General features: G+C 40.7%; 1 protein-coding gene across 2 annotated transcripts; it reads left to right on the top strand.

Moving 5' to 3' along the window:
• The first annotated feature begins 2,342 nt into the window (after positions 1–2,342).
• LOC132836558 (serine/arginine-rich splicing factor 5-like) lies at positions 2,343–19,929 on the top strand. Of its 2 annotated transcripts, none has more exons than XM_060855898.1 (8): positions 2,343–2,488; positions 4,159–4,305; positions 8,479–8,549; positions 10,856–10,960; positions 13,510–13,579; positions 16,221–16,294; positions 17,323–17,433; positions 18,214–19,929. In XM_060855898.1, exons 2-8 carry the CDS (start codon positions 4,180–4,182, stop codon positions 18,509–18,511), a joined length of 855 nt encoding a protein of 284 aa, XP_060711881.1. In that variant the 5' UTR covers positions 2,343–2,488; positions 4,159–4,179; the 3' UTR covers positions 18,512–19,929. The 2 variants fall into 2 exon arrangements, with proteins under 2 accessions (XP_060711881.1, XP_060711882.1); XM_060855899.1 differs by lacking the exon at positions 2,343–2,488 and adding an exon at positions 2,594–2,612.
• Positions 19,930–23,606: the final 3,677 nt, after the last annotated feature.

The raw sequence follows: 23,606 nt of genomic DNA, 5'->3' as shown, positions 1-23,606 counted from the left end.
TCGGATGCTGCCTGACCTGCTGTGCTTTTCCAGCACCACTCTAATCTAAACTCTGATTTCCAGCATCTGCAGTCCTCACTTTTGCCTACGAACAGAACAATCGGTCATCCTTTCTTAACAAATATAAACCAGGACAAAATAAACCTCTGAAAGCCATAGTATTGTCACAACATGGGACATCAGATACTAGGATCGCATGTATTTCTCATTCCTGAGTAGAAAAGTAATGTAGGAAGGAGTGCCGCATCTTACCATGAATAGAATTGCAGGAGAAAGTGAGGACTGCAGATGCTGGAGATCAGAGCTGGAAAAGCACAGCAGGTCAGGCAGCATCCAAGGAGCAGGAGAATCGACGTTTCGGGCATAAGCCCTTCTTCAGGAATGAGGAAAGTGTGTCCAGCAGGCTAAGATAAAAGGTAGGGAGGAGGGACTTGGGGGAGGGGCGATGGAGATGCGATAGGTGGAAGGAGATCAAGGTGAGGGTGATAGGCCAGAGTGGGGTGGGGGCGGAGAGGTCAGGAAGACGGTGCTGAGTAGAATTGCAGAAAGCTTTAGCATTCTTTCTAAGTTCAATGCTGTATTCACATTTTAACCTTCTGAACTTTTAGAATAAATTTGGACTCTCCTTTTCACTTTTAGCTTTTGTTTCTTGAGCTTTTCTACCTTTTGAATGAGATCTAGATTAAAACACTAGAAGCTATATAAGAATGTTATTTCTCTACTCAGGAATCCAGCAAAGTGGTGTTAGGTATAGTTTGCAGATCCAAGTCTAATGGTTCTATTTGTAACTGTGTTGACTTTACACAACTTAACAAGACAGTAACAAAAGAAATTCATCCTTCGTCCACAGTTGACAAGACTATACAAGAACAGGTTTTTCACAGAACTCAATGCTTTTCACAAGAGCCATTGGATTGGCAATCAAGGTTCTTAATCACAATTATAACTCCACTTGAAAGATTTTGTTTTAACAAATTGCCATTTGGAATTGCATTGCACCAATGATTTTCCAAAGACTAAGGTCAAACATTTTACAAGATCTTCACAGAGTCACATGCAACATGGATGATACAAAAATTAACGGGGAAGTTATTGATGAGCATGATTAGTGAGGGCATGCAGTATTAAAGTGTCTACAATAGGAAGAGCCCATACTTAATGGTTAGTGTGAATTCTCTAAAGATTCCATTTGTTTCTTGGGATACATTGTCAAACTGCAGGAATAATGCCAGAAGATTAAAGCCATACCGAATTATCCAACCCTAAGGCTATCCAGGATCTTAAAAGATTCTTGAATATGGTGGATTAGATGAACATTTGTTGTCTAAAGTAGCACCCATTAGAGAACAGAACCAATACAACTTCCCAAGATGACAGGAAAGATGTTCTTGCAATAGAAGGGGTGCAGCAAAGGTTTACCAGAATGATTCCTGGGTTGGCAGGACTAAAGTATGAAGGAAGGTTGAATCGGTTATGATTATTTTTGTTGAAGTTCAGAAGAGTGAAGGTAACCAACCAAATTCTAACTGGACCAGACAGGTTAAATGCAAGAAGAATGTTTCTGATGATAGGGGAGTCTAGACCCATGAGTCACAAATTAGATTAGATTAGATTACTTACAGTGTGGAAACAGGCCCTTTGGCCCAACAAGTCCACACCGACCCGCCGAAGCGCAACCCACCCATTCCCCTACATTTACCCCCTTTACCTAACACCACGGGCAATTTAGCATAGTCAATTCACCTGACCTGCACATCTTTGGACTGTGGGAGGAAACCCGGAGGAAACCCACACAAACACGGGGAGAATGTGCAAACTCCACACAGTCAGTCGCCTGAGTCGGGAATTGAACCCGGGTTTCTGGCGCTGTGAGGCAGCGGTGCTAACCACTGTGCCGCCCAAAATGATATAAGAAAAAACATTTTGGACTCAGATAAGGAGAAATGTCTTCACCCAGATATTGGTGAGGCTGTGGAATTTGTTATCACAGAAAGTGGTCAATGCTAAAACATTGAATGATTTCAAAAGGGAGTTGGATATGGTAGTTGGAGCTGAAGGGATCAAAAAATATGAGGAGAAAGCAGCAGTCTTGAGTTGGATGAGCAGACTGAATGGCAGAGCAATCTCGAGGGTAGAATGATGTAATCCTGTTCCTAATTTCCATGTTTTTAGCTTCAGGCAGTGAGGGGAATGAGTGGGCCTGGCACATCCAGTGTGTTGATCGACAGTGGGAGGGGGCGGGGTGAAGCGTGTGATTGACAGCGGAGGTGGGGAAACATGTCCTTGACGTCACAACGCCGCCCCTGCAGCCGAGCACGGGAAGCCCCGTTTCACTGCAGTGACGTTGGCGTCAAGTGACTGAAGGAGGAGAAGGAGCGGCGTCGACGGCGGAGGAGGAGGTAGCGGAGAGCGAGGGAGAAAAATCACCCAGCGTCGAGAGTCTGAAGGGCGGCAGAGCCATCCCGAGAACCACCCGGCGAGGCAGCGAGTGAGCGGAGGGAGTCGCGGCTGGCTTTTGTTTGGCGGGGGTGGGTAGGGGTACGCGTCGTGTCGGGGCGCGGCTCCGGGGCGTCGTTGCCGCTCGAGTTGGTGCCGAGAGGCGGCGGCTGGAGGTAGGCCTCATGGTGGGGGAGGGGCGGGCAGGCGATTCGCCTCTGGCCGCACTGTTTCATCACTTTTAACTGTTTTCCTTTCTGGAACATTCTCTGTCGGCACGAGCCCCTCTCCTACCTGGTGTTTATTTATTTTCCCTATCCGCACCGACCGAGAGCTTGATCAGATATAAAATATTTCATCTTCAGGGCATTTGATTAATCGGGGCATTAACGGTGTCGAATTTTTTCAAATCCGGTTTGGATTCGGATTGTGGCGCTGCCTTGTTTTGTTTTGAAAAACACCCTCGCGGTTACTGGGGACTGATGGCGTCGTTGTATTTATTTTAGCAAACTCGGTTCGTTTGGTGCGCGATTTTATGTGAAAAACAAACTAAACCTTTTTCTAATTAGAAATAATATTCTTCAGCATTATACCGAGATGTTTTTTTTGTTAACGAGCGAGCTTTCTCAATTGAGTTAAATAGAGAGAAATTGTTTCTGCTGGTAGCAGAGATAACAAGATGATACAAATGTCAGATAATCACAAAAGATTAATGGGGCAGTAGATTTATTTTTTTAATATAGCATATAAGGAGAAATGCAGATGTTGGTAGTGATTAGAATTGCGGAAATTTCCGCCTCAAATTGTTGAAGCATTATTTCGAAGTTCTTTAGAAGGCGTGTATTTTAATTTAACTTACACGTTCCTTGCCTTGGGAAACCTGGAAAAGCTGGCGTTGTACATTAATGTCGCTTTTAACGTCTTGAAGCAAGATGGACGCCAAGGTACAACAGAGTGTGCACTTTGTGCTAAAGGTTGCAAAGTAAATATGCAAATCCCTACCAGCTGCAAGTATTTTTTTTAAAAAGTGGAGTCTAAAGGTTGATATGCTATGAAGCTACCTCTTAATCGCGTTAGATATTTGTGATAGGAGTTAAACTTTGCTTAACTAATGGGGTCAAATGTTGAATTTGATAATGGTTTGAAAGCTGCAACAAGGAAATAATCCTTGATTTTATAATTCAAATCACTGAACCAATTCAGTGCCTAGAACATATGTTAGTGTTTACGCTCAATAAGCAAAACAATGAAAGATTGGTCAGTTATGTGAAATCTGGCATCCAGAGCAGTCGCTAATTGTTTTCAACTTCTCCAGATCCTCCTTGTATGAATATGCTGCCTTGCTTTCTCTAACTTTAGTGCTGGAAATTGCTTTAGGTTAACAGCTTGTCATCTGAAGATTAGTAAAGGGGGTTGGTAAATTGAACAACTGCAATTAAAATTTAGTAATGTGCAGGTCTGTTTATATGAATTTCTACTTAACATAATAAAGATGGAGCAGTTGAGGTTTGCTCTATGTTCTCTAAATACTGTGAAATTGCAATTGGGCAAGTTGCCAACCTGACCTTGAGTTGATTACAAGTTATTTGCACGTCATCTATTGAACTGTAGTGTCTCTTTCAGCTAGTGGTCATATACTGCCTTACTTGTAACTGGTATGCTTTTACAGCAAGTCTGAGATTCTGGTTTTAACAGTGCAACTTTATTACAATATTCTTTCAGGCTGTATAAAATCATTACAAAATGAATGGTTGCCGTGTGTTTATTGGTCGCCTGAGCCCTCAGGTGAGAGAACGTGATGTGGAAAAGTTCTTCAAAGGTTATGGACGTATCCGTGAAATTGACCTGAAGAGAGGCTTTGGGTTTGTGGTGAGTATGCTGCCACTTGTTGCAGATTCCTGGATTATATCCTGTGATTTGATGTTTTAAAGTAGCTTTTAATATTGTTACCTGTGATGTGTTTAAATTTTGAAATTGAAAGTCCCCTGTAATATCTGAGAAACATCTTGCTGGCCTTATATGGATATAATCTCTAATTTCATATTGTTTTAATGTTCTTTCCTGATTTGGGTGGTAATGCATGGTGACAGCCTGACTGAGATCGAAAATATTCATGTGAGGAAACTGTTGAAATAGACTCTCTTCTACCATATTAAAACAGTTGTTCATGAGTAGATTTTATTCTTAATATATCAAGGTGATTTTACAAATAGGTGGGAGGTTTCAGTTACTTAATTTCATTGTGATGGAGAAGATGTTTTAGCCTTATCTTATTGTTTCTTAAAATAATTGACTAGATTAGATTACTTAGTGTGGAAACAGGCCCTTCAGCCCAACAAGTCCACACCGACACGCCGAAGCGCAACCCACCCATACCCCTACACTTAGCCCTTACCTAACACTAGGGGCAATTTAGCATGGCCAATTCATCTGACTCCCCCATCTTTGGACTGTGGGAGGAAACAGGAGCACCTGGAGGAAACCACGTAGACACGGGGAGAACATGCAAACACCACACAGTGAGTCGCCTGAGGCGGGAATTGAACCTGGGTCTCCGGCACTGTGAGGCAGCAGTGCTAACCACTGTGCCGCCCACCCAAATTTGGTGGGAAGTTTACACGTTCTCCCCATGTCCATGGGTTTCCCAGGGTGCTACTGCTTCCTTCCGCAGTCACGTGCGAGTTTGTTGGATTGGCCATGCTAAATTGCCCATAATGTTCAGGGATGTGTAAGTTAGATGTATTGGCCATGTGAAATGCAGGGTTACAGAGATAGCATAGGGTTCTGGTTGGAATCCTCTTCAGAGGGTTGGTGTGGACTTGTTGGGCCGAATAGCCTGTTTCCATACCATTGATTCTATGCTATTTCATTTGCAACCACACTTAAATGGCTGTTTCAGGTAAGTGGTGGTAGGTATGATGAACTGAATCTCATGGAGGGGTAACCGGCAGCATTCATGTTACAAATGAATTTTGCATGGCAGAAATATTACATACAAACTGTTCTTACCCAGGCAAGTGTTCTGTGCTCAGAATATGCTTGTCGATTCAGTTCCTGAGGAACTGAGAGATACTTTGCCAAGATTGGTGTATTTGCATGATGTAGCCTAGTGTGAATTCCACTAAAGTTGATGCATTGTATCCAGTTTGAGAGCTGACGACATAAACCTTAAAACATTCTGATAAATTTCATTTTGCAACCAGATCCTCCTCTGTTGACTTTGTCAACTCTCATCCCAAATGTACCAAGTAAACGATCTGTCTGGGGCATCCATGTAGGTACTTCGGTTCTTGTTTGAGTTGGCACCATCCCATTGCTTGACCAACCATGTTATGTGGTTGCTTTTGTGACAGTTTCAGCGCATGAATGTTTCATGGAAAAGGGACAGAAAACCTTCACCTCTATAAACGCTATCTATCATGACTTCAGTGTGTTTCTAAAGCATTTCGCTATCATTGCTACTGAAGTATAATGAATCATTCCTTATCCATAAGCTTTTATAATGAAATTTGGTTGATATTTTTATATTCCATTTATAGAATTTGAAGTCAAATACAGCAGTGTTTCACTGATTCCCATTAGGTAAATGCTGCACTGTGCAGTTCTAAAACTAGTTTTGGGTCAGGATCCTGGTGCATAAATTTTCCAGTGCTTCTGAGGTGTCTTGTCTGCACTTTTTGCAATAGTCAGACTTTATTTTGTGTAAAGCATATGGTGAATAATCTAAACCTGAGGATACTTTACAAATAAAGTAGGCATGCTAGAGATACTGTAGGAAGATGCGACCTATTGAACCATGGGTTGTGGTTTAGCCGCACCAGGAACTGTTAACATTATGCCATCCCATCTGTAGCCATGTACTCTTGACCAGTTATAACTACTGATCTAGCTAAACGGTCCCTGTAGAATTGTGACCTTGAGATCTGCCTGATGACATTGAAGGCTGGCATAGTGCATTGAGTTAAAACAATCAATTGCATCGATATTTGCCCATTCACAATCACTAATAGTGACATCAGTTTCTGCCTTCCTTTTTGGTTCTGCTAGATTCTGTCACAATTTGGATCCTGTTGTCAATGTGCAAGAGACAAGGTCAGAGTAACATTGAAATAAATATGATACCATGCCACCCTTGCAGCAGCCAAACAAAAAAAATTTCCATAGCTAGAGTACTATTTAGTAGAATGTTTGTAGTTATCCCAGCAACTACTGTCAGGTCATTATTGCAGGGGAGCAACTCGTCCTCCTTCATAAGATTGCGAATGAGGCGGTTTGTTTGTTCTTCCTTGGGATTTGGGTGACACTAACTAATCCAGTATTTTTTTTGCCCCTTCCTAGTTGTCCTTGAGGTGGTTTCAGTGAGTTGCCTTGAACTACTGCAGTCCATGGGGACTTAAGCATACAGTGCTCTCAGGGAGAGAGTTCAGAGTTTTAAGTGCTGTTCTTCCCACGTTCCTGCTGCCATTTTGGGTGTTAAGCTCTGTTCATAACCCTTTGGTTAATTAAATATTTGTATGGCTGTAGGAAAACTGGTTACTAGAATTTGGGCTATTAGGGGCTTGGAACATGCTTCTGTAATCTTCAGCTAATGCAATATCAGTTGCTCCAGATCTGGGGCAGTGGATGTTACCAGATATGGACTGGACTAACTGTAATACCACAAAGATATGAAATAATGGGTATTCAGAGTTGCTGATCCTTTAGGGTTTACTCACTATCCGTCAGGCCTATGTAGCAATGTGGTGAATATTGCATTATCTGGATCATTGCAAGAATATAAATAGCACAATACCATAAAGATGGAGGATCTCTCTTGCCATTGTAGCACTTCCAATCTATATGGATGCATGGTAGCAGTTCATTCGAAAATCTTGTCTGACTGTCTGACCTACTGCATCCAAGGACTCTGCAGCATAGGGAAGTGCCGGGGCATCCTAGCTTCTTTGTGAATTGAATGTTGTCCTAATCTAGACGAATAACCTTGGGTCATCACTTTGGAGTTCTCTCTGTATCCTCTAAGCATAATTATAAGGCCTGCAGTGGTTCTTACCCAGATAACCAGTGCAAAACAATTAATGTAAATTTGCTGTGGTCTTTTAGATACCAGTAACAAAATTTTAAAAATCTTGTCTGAGCTTCGAACACTTCAATTTCTTTTTTAATACTGTTAACGGTGCTGGAGAACTCGAGGTTCTTATAACGCCAGTGTGATGCAGAAATGTAGGTGTTCTGAATATTTGAACTCACGATTCTTACCATGAGCATTAATGTGAAATGTTTGTTTTATAATTGAGTCCATGATGGCAATAAGCATTTACGTTCAATGATTTAACTAATCATTTTTGGAAGTAGATTTCACTTCATCTGGATACAAACCTAGCACCAACAGTTTCAATGATTTGTCACTGATATGTAAATCAGTTTCTTTAGTTTGAGATTTTAATGATTTAGTCTTGACTGCTTTTGTGGTGATGCAAACAGTCTTAGAATATGTAGTTAGATCGTTCTCTAATGTTACCCACTAAGACTATAATTTAAAACTAGATTGCAGCTGTATGTTCCTTTGGGGAAATGGAGTTTCACTGCATGGTACAGTGGATTTTAATGTCAGTGGCAGTAAAAGGGCTAGGTCTTGGGTTGGTTAGTCATATACTAAAGAAACAATGACAAAGTGAACTACTGTTTTCTGCAGTAAAATTGTTATTTTGATGCAGTCTGTTGCTGTTCCCTGAATTAACGATGTTTTTTGACTTGTTTTCTGCCTGTGAACATTGCTTGTAATTTGTTTATTGCCCATGTTGATGTTCAAAAATGATGACTTGAGTACAAAAAAGACAAGGCATTATATTCCCTTGTGAAGGATGTTTCTGAACTGGTTATTTTCACAACAGCCCAGCTTCTGAATTTTACTTTTGGTCTCAGTAGAATTTGAGCTCCTCTCCCTTGGATTGACTATGGTACGCAAGTCGTGATTTTTGTGAAGCCGTTCATAAAATTATTTAACTTTCTTGAATAAATTGGATTCTTGCTATCCTTGTTTAGGAATTTGATGATGCCCGGGATGCTGATGATGCAGTTTATGAGCTGAATGGGAAGGAACTGTTCCGGGAGAGGTAGGTTTTTCAACAGTTAGAATAATCAATGCACATATGATATGGAGGAAGAGGAGGTTGAATCTTGTGCATGTTCCATCAGCCTTCAACTGTTCAGGATTGTAGTAAATTTCAGCAAATTCTTCATTGACCTTGACTTACAAACATGAATAATGATTAAATGTTGGGGGTTGATTTTCATTAGTCCAAAAAAAAGTTCATGTCTGTTATATTTGATTTAAATCTGAATTGGCTAAAAAGTGCAAGTGTATTTTGCAGTGTTCTAATTCTAAAATCAATAGTGAAAGATGTGAACCCTGTTTTATTAAAAATTTTCATGAAATTGCTACATGGGTGAACATGGGCAAAGCATGGGTTTTCAGTTGAAATTTGTGAAGTATGTGTCTACGTTGAAGCTTCAGGGCTGATTAAAGAGTCCTCGAAATTCAACTTTAGATTGCTGTCTCTCTGGACGTTGTCTGACCAGCTGTGATCTTGAGCATTTTTCTTCAGTATAAATACCAGCATCTGCAGTAATTTGTTCTTACTCATTAGTGTGGGATCAGGATCTTCTAATCTTTGTAGTTTTTGGACTTGATGACTTCAATAACTGAGCTTCTGGGGCCCCCTCATTTTAGGAATGTAATCATTTCAAAATGCATGAGGATGTATCAAATTCTCATTAATAGACATCCTTATTACTGTTGTATCTGATTAAAGAAACTTTATTTAACACATGCAAAAGAAAAGCCTGAAGCATTTGTGAGTACCTTCAACCACAATATCAAGAAACAGCTGATGAAATTGGATACTGCCGCAGCTATGTTCCCAGCCACTATTCAGTAATAGTACTGAAGACTTGAGGTCCAGAACTACCTTTGTCCGTAGCCAAACCATTTCAGTACAATATTCGCACTGGCATTTACCCACCAATGTGGAAAATTGCCCAGCTATGTTTGGTCTTCTAAAAGCAGGGCAAATCCAAGTAGCCAGTTACAACCCTATTAATCTACTCTGATTGTTAGCAAAGTGATAGAAGGGTCATTGAGTGCTCATCAAGTGACTCATTCAACAATAAGCTGCTCGCTACCTCATTTCTGTTTTATCAGACTCACTAAGTTCATAATGACCTTGTCCAAGTATGCACAGAAGAACTGAACTTGACGTGAGTGACAGTCTTTGACGACATGGTAGCATTTCACCAAGTGTAATGTCAAGGATTGTAGGAAATCTGAAGTCCGTGTAGGTCAAGGGGATAATGTTCTAATGATTTGTCATGATAAGTGCAAAGGAACATGCTCGTTAGTCAATCACTTTCAGTCCAGGCGATGGCACTGAAAGAGTCGCTTAGAATATGTTCCTTATTCATCTGTTTTAGCAGCTTTGTCATTCACCTTCGCTCAGTCATAAGGTCACAAGTTTGCATGTTCACTGAATGCAAAATGTTCACTCTTCACTGCTTTTGGTAGTGAAGCATTTCATGTTGGCATTAACGTGTGGGTCAATAGTGGTAGGTAATATTATGTGGCACAATGTATATCTCATAGGGAAGAATCTAAACTTCTCCATGACGTCATTACAGCTGCCAAACCCGCAATGGCAACATCCTGGGTGTTGCCATTGACCAGAAACTCAACTCAACCAAGCATATAAATATTGTGGCTGCATGAACAAGTCAAAGCTAGAAGTTCTGCAGTACATAACATTCTTTTGGACTCTCCAGATCTGTGTGCTGTTTACATGCACACATCAGGAGTGAGTTAAAATAGATTCTACCTGTGTGAAGGCATGCATCTGCACCTGTTGTAGCTTGGCACAATTGAAGAAATGCAGCCTGTTTGATCACCAGTCTACTGGTTTGGATGTTCACTCCCTCTACTGCTGGTGTGCAGTGGCATTATGGTGCATCAATACAAGGCGAACTACAGCGACGCATGAAGGCTCTTGCAACAGCGTCTTCTAAATATGTGGATTCTGCTCTTTGGAAGGGTAGGGCCAGCAGGTGCAAGTTCTCCTCCACATTACATGCTTTCCTGACTAGGAAATGTATCGTTGTACCTTCACTGTCACTGGGTCCAAATTCTGAACTCCATAACAGTATCTATAAGATCTGTAGTGGCACAAAAGTCATTTTTCTCAAGGGGTGCCTGAGAATGGGCAGTGAATGCAAGCTGACCCAGTGATTATCCAGAGACTGAATAAATGTTTGGTTTCATTTTTAAGGATTCTGTTTGCAAAAGCTTATGTACTGTAAAATTTCAAGATTGTCTTGCCTGATTTGTGTGCAGTTTTGTTTTGTTTTCTGAATTTCCTTTAACGTTCTCTAGGATCACTGTGGAGCTTGCTAAAGCACCACCTCGGAGAGGAGGGGGCAGGTTTGGTGGAAGGTTTAACTATTACCGCCCCAGAAGCGAGCGAAGCAGTGGACTAAGGTAAATGGGATGGGTTGAGGAAAACTGGGTAAGGATAAAGAGGCTTAAATACAATTATTTATTAAACAAAATGTTGGGAGATGTTTTAATTACTAATGGAGTCTCCAGGTTTACAGATTGTATATTGGAATAGTACACTCACCACAACACTGAATCATATTTGTGCAATCAGCAGGGAGAACCTTACCCGGAGTTCAGCTGACTGCTTTCCTATCCCTTTTTTCCCCCATTTCAAAATACCCAAACATATGTGCATGCAACAGTGCATATATGCACTAGCTTCTCCTTCGCGTTTTCCCAAGTTCCCACTCCCTGTAGCATTCTGCTTTAACAATCTACATGTCCCCTGCAAACTCATCCCTTGTTCTCTGCTGTTCTCCTCATGTTTGCCTTTTACCTTGTACTGTCTGTTCTTCCTTTTCTCTCTTGTTCTGCTGTCCTTTTCCTACCTCTGCGTGCTGTACATCTCACAACGTTTTGCCTTTCTGATGGAAGTTTATTGGTTTGAGAAATTCTGCTCTCCCTCTGGCTCTCCGCCGAAACTTTGAGTGCGTGCAGCATTTTGAGCTTTGGATGATATTTTGAAGTTGAATGGCTATTTTCCCTTTCCCTCAACTTCAGAACTCAAATTGACCATTCTTCGCCTTATGCACTTTCATTGCAATGCTGTGACCGGGCTGGATTTTCTGTAGATTGAGCTCCCATGACCTTGCTGGAAATCAATCATTGACTCATAAATGGTTACAGCACAGAGCGAGTCCAACTGGCCCATCAGGTTAGTACTGACTCTTGCAAGAGTAAAGCTGAAAATGTGCTGGAAAAGCGCACCAGGTCAGGCAGCATCCAAGGAACAGAAGAATCGACCTTTCGGGCATGAGCCCTTCTTCAGGAAAGGGCTCATGCCTGAAACACTGATTCTCCTGCTCCTTGGATGCTGCCTGACCTGTGCTTTTCCAGCAACACATTTTCAGCTCTGATCTCCCTCATCTGCAGTCCTCACTTTCTCCTCTTGCGAGAGTAACAATGGTTCTCTTACCCTGTAGCCCAACAAATATTTTCCCTTGTATTCGTTATTCAATTCATTATGAAAGCCACTACTGAAGCTATGTCATCCACACTGACTACTGATTCCCAGAATACCTTTATTAAACCTCCACTTAACCTTCTTTTAAAGGAAAGTATCCCCAACTTCTCCGAATTCCTCTTGAAATTAAAAGTTTCTTGTCCCTCGAACCATGCTTGAAGTTTTTATGCTGCAACTTCAATGCCTTCTCATACTTCTGAAAGTGTCCAATTCTGGGCACAGTTGAGGTTGAGCCAACATGTTTTGTGAAGTTGTTTCTTAACCTCTGTGTCTATGTTCATAAAATCCAGGATTTCGTATATGCTGTTTTTACAAGCATTTTCTCAAACTACCCTGCTGAGTTCATGGTTTGTAGATGCTCACACCCAATCTTCCTTTCCTGCCTATTATATTGCCTGTCCTGCATTCAACCAAGATAAATCACTGAGTAATTCTGAACAATATATTTCACTAGCACGTGACTGTTCTTTCCATCAGCCTATGTCCTCCGAGTTTATCACTATTCTTGCAGTTCACAAAACTTGAATTGTATCATTTGTGGTATTCAGATTATCCTTTGCATCCAAATCTGAGAGATTTAATGTAGATCACGAAATGCAGCGATGGTAAAACTGACCACATGAAATACCACTATACTTTCTCCCTTCTAAGAAATCACCATCTACTAGAGTTCCCAGACACTCTACCAACTTCACCTGTGCTGTCCCTGATCCTTATATTCCATAGATTTCAACTTTACTATCAAGCTCACCAACGTGGCACTTCATCAAATGTCTTTTGGAAGTCTGTGTGCATCACATCAACTGCATTAGCCTCATCAACCATTTTGTCTACTTAGTCACAATTTGATCTAAATGTCTGTGTTACATAATGAGACAGTGTGCATCACTGTTTGTCCTGTCTCGCATTATACTGTCTAAGAAGCTTTCTGCCACTCCAGTTAAATTGTCATATACTGTAATTGTATCATTGTTTATAATTTCTTGAGCAAATATTGACAGATTATGGCCAATCATTCTGCAGTTGTTACCTTGGCTCAGTTGCATCATCTCTGCTACTAGTGGCTTAGCCACTTCCCAGTACACAGAACCTTTTGTAATGTCTTCATGAATTTAGCCCATCTGATGCCTGAGCTACTTTGTCCTATGAATTAAGCAGGGTCTTCCTTGGTAGAGTGGAGCTATTAAAGCTTGCCACCACCTTAATGATGGATTATTAAATGAAGACCTTGTCTGCAATATCTGAGAGCACAAACCTTGCCTGCCCCAATCCAGACCCTTGAGGCAGAGACTAGGGCCTGTGTATCTCTCCAATGGAGGTAATGGATTCAACAGTGATTTAGAGTTTAGCCTCAACTGTTAGTTTTTTGTATCTTTCGTGTTTGGCGATTTAATGTGCAGCAGTGTTGGTGATGCAGTTATTATATTTTGTTACTTTCAATAAGTTGCTACTTCTGAAATTTCAGATATGGACCTCCTGTTCGTACGGACTACCGTTTGATTGTGAAGAATCTATCTTCCCGTGTTAGCTGGCAGGTGGGTGCTGATATTCCAATGTTTCAAAAAAGTAAGAATTTACCAAACTTAATAAACTTAGCTATGTGTGCTTACATGGACATGGGTCAAATGCACATGGGTCATAACTTCATAAATATAACCCATAGCCTGCTTTAACCTGCATGTTGACTGTTTGTTTATTTGTATAAATATTGTATGGAAATTGGAATACGTCTATCGAGACCACACTGGAATTTGATCAACGTTGACAGCTTAGACCACGTTTAACCCTGGTCTCTTAATGCTTGTTTCTCAAGCAAGAATCTCTCCCTTAAATTGTTCAGTGGACTTTGTATCTGTGGCTTCATAAGGTGTTTGTGACCAGAAGATCGGAAATTTGCTGCAAGATGTTGTTGACGTTGTCTTTGATCGAGTGGCTTACGGCACCCTGATATAGCATTCTGTAGAATAGAGCTGGAATCTCGTCCAATCTCCTGTGGCAGGATACTGATGACAGCAGAGGATTAATCTAATCTACTTGTGATAATGTGGTAAAGACCATTTATACTGCGTCACCTATGTTTTCAGTTCATTTGCATAATTGTACCTTTGTCTCAAATGCTATCCTGCATATGGATGTCCATCTTCACAATCAGTGCACAAAATTTGACGTCTTCCTATCTGTCACTTGGTATGTATGGTTTGTATTAAAATTGGCAATTAGACGTGAGAAAATTGAGTCCGGATTTCGTCTTGATGCTCCATGTTATGAGTAAGTTCCAAGGAATCTTCTGCTTTTCATTCCCCCTGTCCTTTCTGTCCCACTTTGTTACCACCTTGTCCTCAGACTTCCCAGTAAATGTTTAATGGCTTCTTGAACAACAGGAGAAATTTTGCTGTCTGACAAGAGCATTCAAGGTATTGGTCACTTGGAGGAAATGCTTCCTGATGTCAGTCTGTGCTCTGCACCCAGACTTAGGCCCATTGTTCTGATTGTTGTGTTAACTGTATTCTGCCAGATGGATGGTCCATTTTAAGAAAATAGTATATGGATAATACCCGCGCAGAATGTTGCATGATGTTTCTATTTTTGGGTTATTTTTGTGAAAGTATGATCTAGGGAGGCACAAATTAAATATTGATGAAATCTAATGGTATTCTGCACAGATGTAATATGAATTGCCATTATATTTCTGATATAAAATATTAATGGAGAAGCCAATTTAACTGTGAATATAGACTGTATGTAAATCTGATGGCTTAATATTGTTTGATTGGAAATAAATGACTATTTGACTAAATTTGAAAACCTTTGTTTAGCAGCTTGTCGTGAGGTCATTCGCATTTTGACCAGGAGTTCCCTTTACTCGTGTTGTCGCGTCCTGTATCTGGAAAAGGTCCCGTGTTGACTAATTTGCCAGTCGGCTCCCACGATTATTCAGGCAGCTGGACGCGGGTTCTGGGTTGTACTGATCCTAGGGTCACCGATGGCATCGACACCTGTCGCATCCCCAGTCCTGGTGTAAGGAAAAAAAAACCGTGTCGATCTCGCTTGGAGGCTTGGCAGGAGATTGACTTGTGAGGTGTCCGAGCCTTCACACAACCCATGATTATTGGTGGTACTTTACCCAGGGTGGCAGGCACATTCGGTGCCACTGAGGGAGGGCCATGTCCCAAGAAGCTGTATCGAGAGGGTATTGTATTGAGTGGGTGCACCCATTGCTTAGATGCATCATATAGGGCATGGATGGTTGCCTAAAACTAATTGTTTGGGTAACCCAGCGCTAATTAAAATGTATTAACTTTTTAATGTGTTGAATAGGGATGTCATGATATTGTTCATATTACTACAATATTTATGCTTCCAGGGATCAGTGGTTCCCTGGTATGATCATTGCATGTCTCACTGATTTAGCGGCTATGTGGATTGAGGCAAAAGCTGGTATTAATTTCTACAGGAAACCAACGAAGCACGTAGCATGAAGGAAATGGAAATAAAGTGCTTAGATCTCCCTTTCTAACCCTGACAGAGTTTAAATGAGTAAAGGTGGTTTGAAAATGCTACTAGTGATCAAAACAGCGATATTGAAAAAGTGCACAAAACACAGCAGTAGTTTTCTTTTGTAGACTGCTACTTCATTCCCAAGTTTGGAAAGGGATTCTTCACTGCTTCCCTTTTGTGACTGTTGAATTTTTATAAGTGATTTAAAGCTGTCACCAACCAAATTATTTTCCTTGTTTGGTTGAACATGAATTAAAAGAATCCTGGTGATTGTGGCAGTTGTTATGAGTAATACTTTTGAATTTTATTCACACCATTGAGTTTTGAGTCCCGATTAATTATAGCAATTTTTCCAACTTAGTTATCTTGGACAATACATAATGTGTGTGCTGGATTTTGTCTTCCTTCCTTCTGTTTTGGAAAATCGTTAAAGGAAGTTTTTAGGTCTAGTTTTGTTACCAAGCTGGTGTCAATTATTTAAACCGATGGGTAGGGCTCTGGGTAAGCCATAAGCAAGCGGTAAACACTACGTGCGACTGTTCACACTTGCTGTCATTTACTTAGTCAAAGTAAGCCCTATAGCATGACATCCCAATTCTGAGACTGTTGTAACTGATATGATTTTGCAGTGTAAGGTTTCTTTCTGGATTACATCTGAAAGGATTTTCCTGTTTGTAGGATCTGAAGGACATCATGCGCCAGGCTGGTGAAGTGACATTCACTGATGCTCACAGAGTCCATAATAATGAAGGGTAAGACAACAGCAAAAGCAATTGTAAGGAAAGTGGCGATCTGCTGGTTACCTTGCCAATGTTTTCCATTGTAATCATGAACCTGAAACTTGACCGGTCAGGTATGAGCATCTGAATAGGCATCATTACTGTTACAATGTCATCCTGTGCACATTTAACATAATCTGTTATACAAAATGCTTCATAATGACCTTGTCTGATATCAAATGGTGGTCAAATCCTTGGTCACAATAATGGATTTTAAGGAAGTGGAAATCGGAAAGTGTTGGAAATGAATGTTTTAGTCATCAGTTTATTTCCCTGCGAGGAAGGTTGAGTCTGAAGGGGGGGGCTGAAAAAAAGTCATCTTTCTGGAGTAGATTGTCCTTTTTTATTTAAAACAGGTATAGTATAAGCTTGGATGTTCAGTGCAGTTGGATAGGACTCTGATCTTGTGCCAGTTCAGTCTAAGTGACCAGGAAGGAGAATAAAGTCATAAGCAAAGGTCTGGTATTTGTGACAACAGCTTTGGTGTTCCAATACCCATCTGGAGAGAGATTATGCTTTATCAGCGCCTGAATGTTGAGCAGTCTGACAGCATCAGATAGTGTTGATGATGAGGGAGATGATGTCAGGGCAGATGTAGAATTTTATCCATCTGGATTCTGCTGCAAGGAATGGGACTAAAGTGAATCTTTAGATTTTGAGGGTAATTGGGTCGGGAGAAGAGCCTATGATGTTTTGGCTTGCCACTTCTGCTTGGGTAGGGTTGTGACAGTTAGTTATGGAGCTGTACAAGCATAGAAACAGACTGTTGGAAGAATGAAATCAAAATTGGAGACTAAGCGTGGAGTTGGGGGAAATGACAAATGTTGAAAAGATTTATGCTGAATTAAAACCATCACTTAGCATTACGCCATAATGGTTTAAATTTTAATCTGAAGTGCTATCAAATTTCACGATAGTTTTGCAAATAAAAATTTTCCTTATTTCAAAGTTGTTGTTACCCCATCTTACTGTCCTCATCTGGGCTTTTTTGTTCCCAACAGTATTGTGGAGTTCGCTTCTTACAGTGATTTGAAAAATGCAATTGATAAACTGGATGGAAAAGAAATCAGTGGCCGGAGGGTCCAATTGATTGAGGAGCCAAGACGCCACAGGTATTCAGCAGTGCAGTAAAATGTAAATTTAGCCCCTGCTTAGCTGGATTTGTTTCTAAAATTGTTTTTGTTTTAAAAGGGTATGAGGGTGTAACTAAATGATGCTTCATTAGAGAACATAAATTTGTGGTGCTATGAGTCTGCAGATTGAGACTGGACACATTTCAGTGACTGAAGAGCAAATTGCTCATTAATCTAATAGAGTCGACATGAAAAATGAAGTGTCAAAATGTACACTGTTCAAAGTATTGCATCTTTAGTGGACCTAATTAATTCCACTGCTCTGCAGCTCTGGTCTTTACTTCACTGTGGCAAAGTATTTTGCATTAACTGCTTTTAAGTTTTGGTACTGAGATAAACAGTTATATCTGCTTTGTTCCATTAAGAATACAGAACTGACTTTCTGTATTAAATACAATTTTCCATGTCCTCTGTTGATCCTTTGGCTGGTATCACCCACCATTGGGTCACTCCATTGCTAGTGTTTTGAAATATTGCAACCGTATAGTCAACTTGTAATGGCCCCTCCGTGCATTTGGGAGAGCTGCAGTACTGTAGCTTTGTTCCTTCTGCTCTAATAACATCAGTAGAAGAGTATTTCTCTATGTATTATGAGACACGGGGGTCGGGGTGGGGGGCGGAGATAGTGAATGTTCAAGACGAAGTTAGCTTATATCTTACACTCATTCTTTAGGTCTTGCTATGTCCTGTCCAGAGTTTACTATTATAAACCTGCCAAGTAATGAATTGTTCCTTACACTGTCTCCTTTGCCTTTTCAGGTCTTGGACACGATCTCGCTCTAGAAGCTCTTCAAGATCCCGCAGCTATAAGGGCTCTAGAAGCGCTTCAAGATCTGCAAGCCGCTCCCCGAGCCGTAGCAGGTCTCGTTCCCGCAGCAGGTCACCCGCTCGTGATAGCAAGCGGCAGAGGAATGAATCGCGCTCACTGAGCCGTTCGCCTGAGGTCAAGCGTCGTAGGAAACCAACCCAGTCGAGGTCGCGATCAAATTCTCCTGTTAAATCGACCCGTTCCTGGTCTGGTTCTCGGGAGCAGTCCCCTGTCAACAGTGCAGAGTAATCACCGTGTTGTAGAAGTGTTTTTATAATTTGCTAAAGATTTTCTATGAAATGTTGGCCTCATTTTGATTTTTTTTCTGTCTGATGCTGGGTTTGGGGTTTAAGTACTTCGGTTTTTATTTCATGCAAACAATTCTAACTTTGAGCCCATTCAAATACAGACATCTGATTTAAAGTAATATATCGTTGAAAAGAAAGGCTTGATCATAATTTTGTCTAGTATTGTTTACCAGGCTGTACCATTGCTTCTGGTGGAGATCACTGGGACTTGTCTGAGGGGATTCAGTCACTTCACATTTCCATGTATGGTATTGAGAGTTTCCCTAGCTGGAACAATCGGAGCGTCTAGACAATTTACATGAAGAAATATGGAGTTTCAAATAAGAATTATTTAGGGAAGATGACAGGTTTATAAAGCCCAAATTTGAGTGCCCCATTATAAAACCATTAAGTAATTAATTGAAATCTCTCTAGTTTGGTCACCTAACTAATTGGCCAGTCTGAGTCTTTTTGAAGTATGGTTCTAATAAACTGGATCTGTTGAAAGGTGAAAGTGCTTCCATTCATTGAGGAAACTGCTGAAAACCAAAAGTATTTTAACTCTCAAACTATCTGCATCTAAACCCGAATCAAGCCACTGTTTCACCAGCACAAACAACATTTAAAGCTTTGTACAAAATGGCTGAGCCTGTCGTCCTTTCCACAAGAGGGCGGAAGGGGTTAAAATATTCAAAATGTTTTACAGGAAACCTTTCCAGGTTGGGTCGGTTCTTTGAATTGCTACTGGTTCAGGGACGATTTTTAAAGTTTTTTTTTTCCTTTTTTTAGTTTTGTGTTTCATAAAGCAGTGGTTTAGTTCTTTTGGATTTTGTGCCAGACTAGTGCACAGTTGCATCCTACCTTTAGAGAACCCTGCTGTACTTGCACTTGGAGTTTGCTTTTAATGTGAAGCCCTGGTTTGTGATTGCTGAGTTAGTTTGGCTTTCTTTAACCTGCACACCAAGTCGAGGGAGGCAGCTTGTGGGGTTGGCGGTGGAGTGTAGCAGGGGAAAAAAATGTGTATATATAGTTTTTGATTCACATGTGTTAATAGTTCATGCTTTATTTGGTTCATTTCACATTGTTTTAAAATATATATAAATTTATATTTAACGTGACCCATCCTATTAACTAGTTGCTAGAGAACCAACCTGGAATGTTGCTCTGCATTGGAATTGAAATGGAAGGAACAACAAATGTACACCAATTTAGATGTTTGTACTTAACAATTTTATACAGAAACTATATTGCCCGATGTTCCCATGTACCTTTACTGTCTCCTGCTAGTTTAGTCTATTGTGTACTACATACAGGCTGTGTATCGCTATCATTCCTTGTAGCAAGAAATGGTACTGCATTAAAAATTAGTTACAAGTGTCAGCTTCAGAGTTTGCTTGTTTATTCTCCTGGGGTTTGTTTTTGATGGGAATTGAGACTTAAGTTACAAAATGGTTTTCTGGGGGGTGGGGGTGGCGGAAATGGTGGAAAAATTGTGGGAACAACATTAACCCAGATCTACCAGGACCTGGAGAACTGCACTTGTAACTGACCCTTGTATATGGTAAACATTTTTGAGAATCTAGGGCGAACAGGGTGAGTGCGATTTTAGCGCACGTGTTTCTGTGGAGGTTGAGTTTTAAGCATATAACTGGAGCAAAGTTCATATTTATTTTCCTTCTACCCCATCTCTGTTCTTTCCTCCCCCCCCCCCCCCCCAAAAAAAATCATTGTACAAGTATGAAACTTACCAGAATGCTTGATTTAGTGTATGAAATGGAAAACTCGTCATTGACATTCAACTATTAAGTCTCCCAGAATGTGGATCATGTTGCACTCTGTACATTTTTAAAAGATTTAATTTCAATTCTTCAAAAAAAATTCATCTTGTGTGGCAAAGAAAGACTGGAAAGTTCATGGCTGCTTTCCAGAACTGTTAATGATTGCTCTGTACTGTGTCGCTCCATTGTGGGTGGTTTGGTGGTTAGCACTGTCTCACTGAGCCAGGGGCCTGGGTTCGGTTCCATCCTTGGGCAACTGTAGAATTTGTTCATTCTCTTGTCTGCTTGGGCTGCCTCTGGGTGCTCCAGTTTCCTGCCACTGGCCAAAGATATGCAAGTTAAGTGGATTGGCCATGCAAAACTGCCCCAAAGTGTCCAGGGATGTGTAGGCTAGGTGGATTAGCCATGGGAAATGCAGGGATAGGGTGTGGGGGAGGGGGGAAAATGCTCTTCAGAGGGTTCATTGTGGACTCTGAGCTGAATGGTCTGCAAAAATAATTGGTTGAATGTTTGGTTTCCGATTAGAAGTATCTTAATTGTAGGCTTAAAGTATGTGTTTATGTATTAAAAAGACGGTAACAATGCCAGTTTTTTTCTTCATGGGAATAAAAGTGTTATCAGCAGACAAATCTTGAAATCACTTTAGTGGTAATTACTGACATGATTTTGTTAGTGTCACCTTTTCCATTAGATAATGAAGTAAGGAAATGTTTTAGTTTCTTTATCATCAAATTTAAGTTATTGATTTATTTTAGTAATTTAACACCGCCAATGCTAACAAGTATGACTTAGTTCTGCAAACTGTCTAATTCTGTTTAAAGACTACTTTCTCCTAGTTTGTGGGATTGAGTTGGGGGAGCTTGAGTAGAAAATTAATGGCACCAACTATATAGGAATATCAAAATTCTTGAACTACCTCTTTGTACAATAGTGGAGTGGGCCCCTGTGTTGCATTGTTCTATCTCTGGGCAAGGAGGCCCAAGTGTCACCTGATTCAGATGTCACATGTTTGATACAGTTGAAACATATATTGCAACGGGAGCTGCTTCACCGATTGCAACAGTTCAAGGATAACCGGGAATGTAGAATGACTGTAGTTCTTGTATCTTGAAACTTTTTAAAAAATAGGTTATTGTTAACTTTGGTTTCATCTGCAAACTTCTCACTATAATGGATCATGAAGATGGTGGTCACTAAGGTGTTTAGCATGCTGTGGTCAGTGCTCCGATCTTTTGAGTACAACAGATGGGACTGGCTGTACAGGACATTGGTGAAGTCTCAGCAAGAGTATTGTGTCCATGATACTGGAAGGATACTAAGCTGGAAATGGTTCAGAAAACATTTACCAGGATGTTGCTGGAATGGAGGGTTTGAATTATCAGGAGAGGTCGGATAGGCTGGGACCTTTTTTGTTTTTCACTGGAGCATAGGGTGCTTGAGGAGTGACCTTTTTTTAAAGATTCATAAAATAATGGGTTTAAAGAAGGTGAATAGCAGGTGTCTTAAGGTGGGGGATTTCAAGATTAGGGGGAATATTTTTAAGGTGAAAGGAAAGATTTAGAAAAATCATGGGCAACATTTTACACTGGTTTGTGTGGAATGAACTTACAAAGGAATTGAGTACAGTTACACACTTAAAAGACATCTTAATTTGATAAATAAATGTTTAGAGGGATATGGGCAAGTTTAGGCATGTAGGACCAGGTTAGATAAACTAGTTTGGGATTGTGATCTGCATGGAAGACTATAATTTTTGGGTTTCTGCTTCCACAATTGTAAATGAAGTGCAAGAAAATGAGATTACAGAGGAACCACAGTTATCTGAATATCAATTGTCTGAATATTGGATTATCCAAAGAAGATCCTGTGGTCCTGATTTGAAACAACTTTGACAATGTTTCTATCCTGATCGCATCTTCTGATTACAGGTACAATGATTAAAAATAAACTCTGCTGACTGAAATGCTGCTGAGAGTGCCTGGACTATCCAGGATTTTTATCCCAAAATTAGACATCCTGCCCTCTTTCTGACTTCTCTCCTTTTTTTTCCTCCTCTCTTTCCCTTCTCTCCCCACCTTTCCCTGGTGTTCTACACATTAGCATTCACCAATTTCCCTAAAGCGTTGAGATTTGTAGCTTTGGTTGAGGTTCTGGATGTAGGCCTTACGGACATAAAATACACTAAAGAAGAAAACAATAACAAACTGCCCTTCTTTGATGTCATAGTAGAGCAAATAGCCAATGGGCAACTTCAAATCGGCATCTACCGGAAAACAACACAGAGACCAAATATTGAACTATAGAAGTAATCTTTCGAATACCCACAAACGAAGCTGCATTACAACATTATTTCAAAGAGCCAACACTCCAGCACAGAGGAACTACGCAGAGCAGAGAAAAATCACCTGTACTGTATACTCAAAAAGAATGGGTATTCAATTAACTCTACCCTACGTCCAGGACATATTTGAAATGACTGCCATACTACTCAGACCCCTTGGCATCATAGTAGTCCACCAACACACTAAAACAGCAGCCATGTACAGACAACAAGCAAAACTAGCATCATTTACAAAATACTGTGCAAGATCTGTAACAAACACTACATTGGACAAACAGGTAGAAAACTAACCACCAGGATACATGAATATCAACTAGCCACAAAACAATGACTCACTAGTATCTTTCCATATAGATGAGGAAGACACCACTTTGACTGAGACAACACATCCAGCCTAGGACAAGCCAAACAGACATGCATGAGAATGCCTAGAGGCATAGCAAGTGGGTGGCACAGTGGTTAGCACTGTTGCCTCACAGCGCCAGAGACCTGGGTTTAATTCCCACCTCAGGCGACTGTGTGGAGTTTGCACATTCTGTGTGTGTGTGTGGGTATCCTCCCACAGTCCAAAAATGTGCAAGTTAGATGAATTGGCCATGCTAAATTGCCCATAGCGTTAGGTGAAGGGTAAATGTAGTGGAATGGATCTGGATGGGTTGCACTTCAGCGGGTTGGTGTGGACTTGTTGGGCCGAAGGGTCTGTTTCCACACTAAGTAATCTAATAGCATTCCAGCTGGAACTCATCAATAAACACATCAAGATAGACTCCATCTACCAACCCCTGAGAGAAAAAGAATAGGAAATGACATCACCAACCCAAAAATAAACAAAGCCTAAATAGAAAGCAGGAATTATCTGCAGTGCTTCAGCCAGAGGCCCACTAAAGATGTTACTAAGTAGGGTGATCAAATGTCTGGAAATGAACCTTCCACCTCAG

The sequence above is a fragment of the Hemiscyllium ocellatum genome, chromosome 47 (genome assembly GCF_020745735.1).
Source record: "Hemiscyllium ocellatum isolate sHemOce1 chromosome 47, sHemOce1.pat.X.cur, whole genome shotgun sequence".
NCBI classification, from domain to species: domain Eukaryota; kingdom Metazoa; phylum Chordata; class Chondrichthyes; order Orectolobiformes; family Hemiscylliidae; genus Hemiscyllium; species Hemiscyllium ocellatum.
This window is presented reverse-complemented; position numbering and strand designations above follow the sequence as displayed.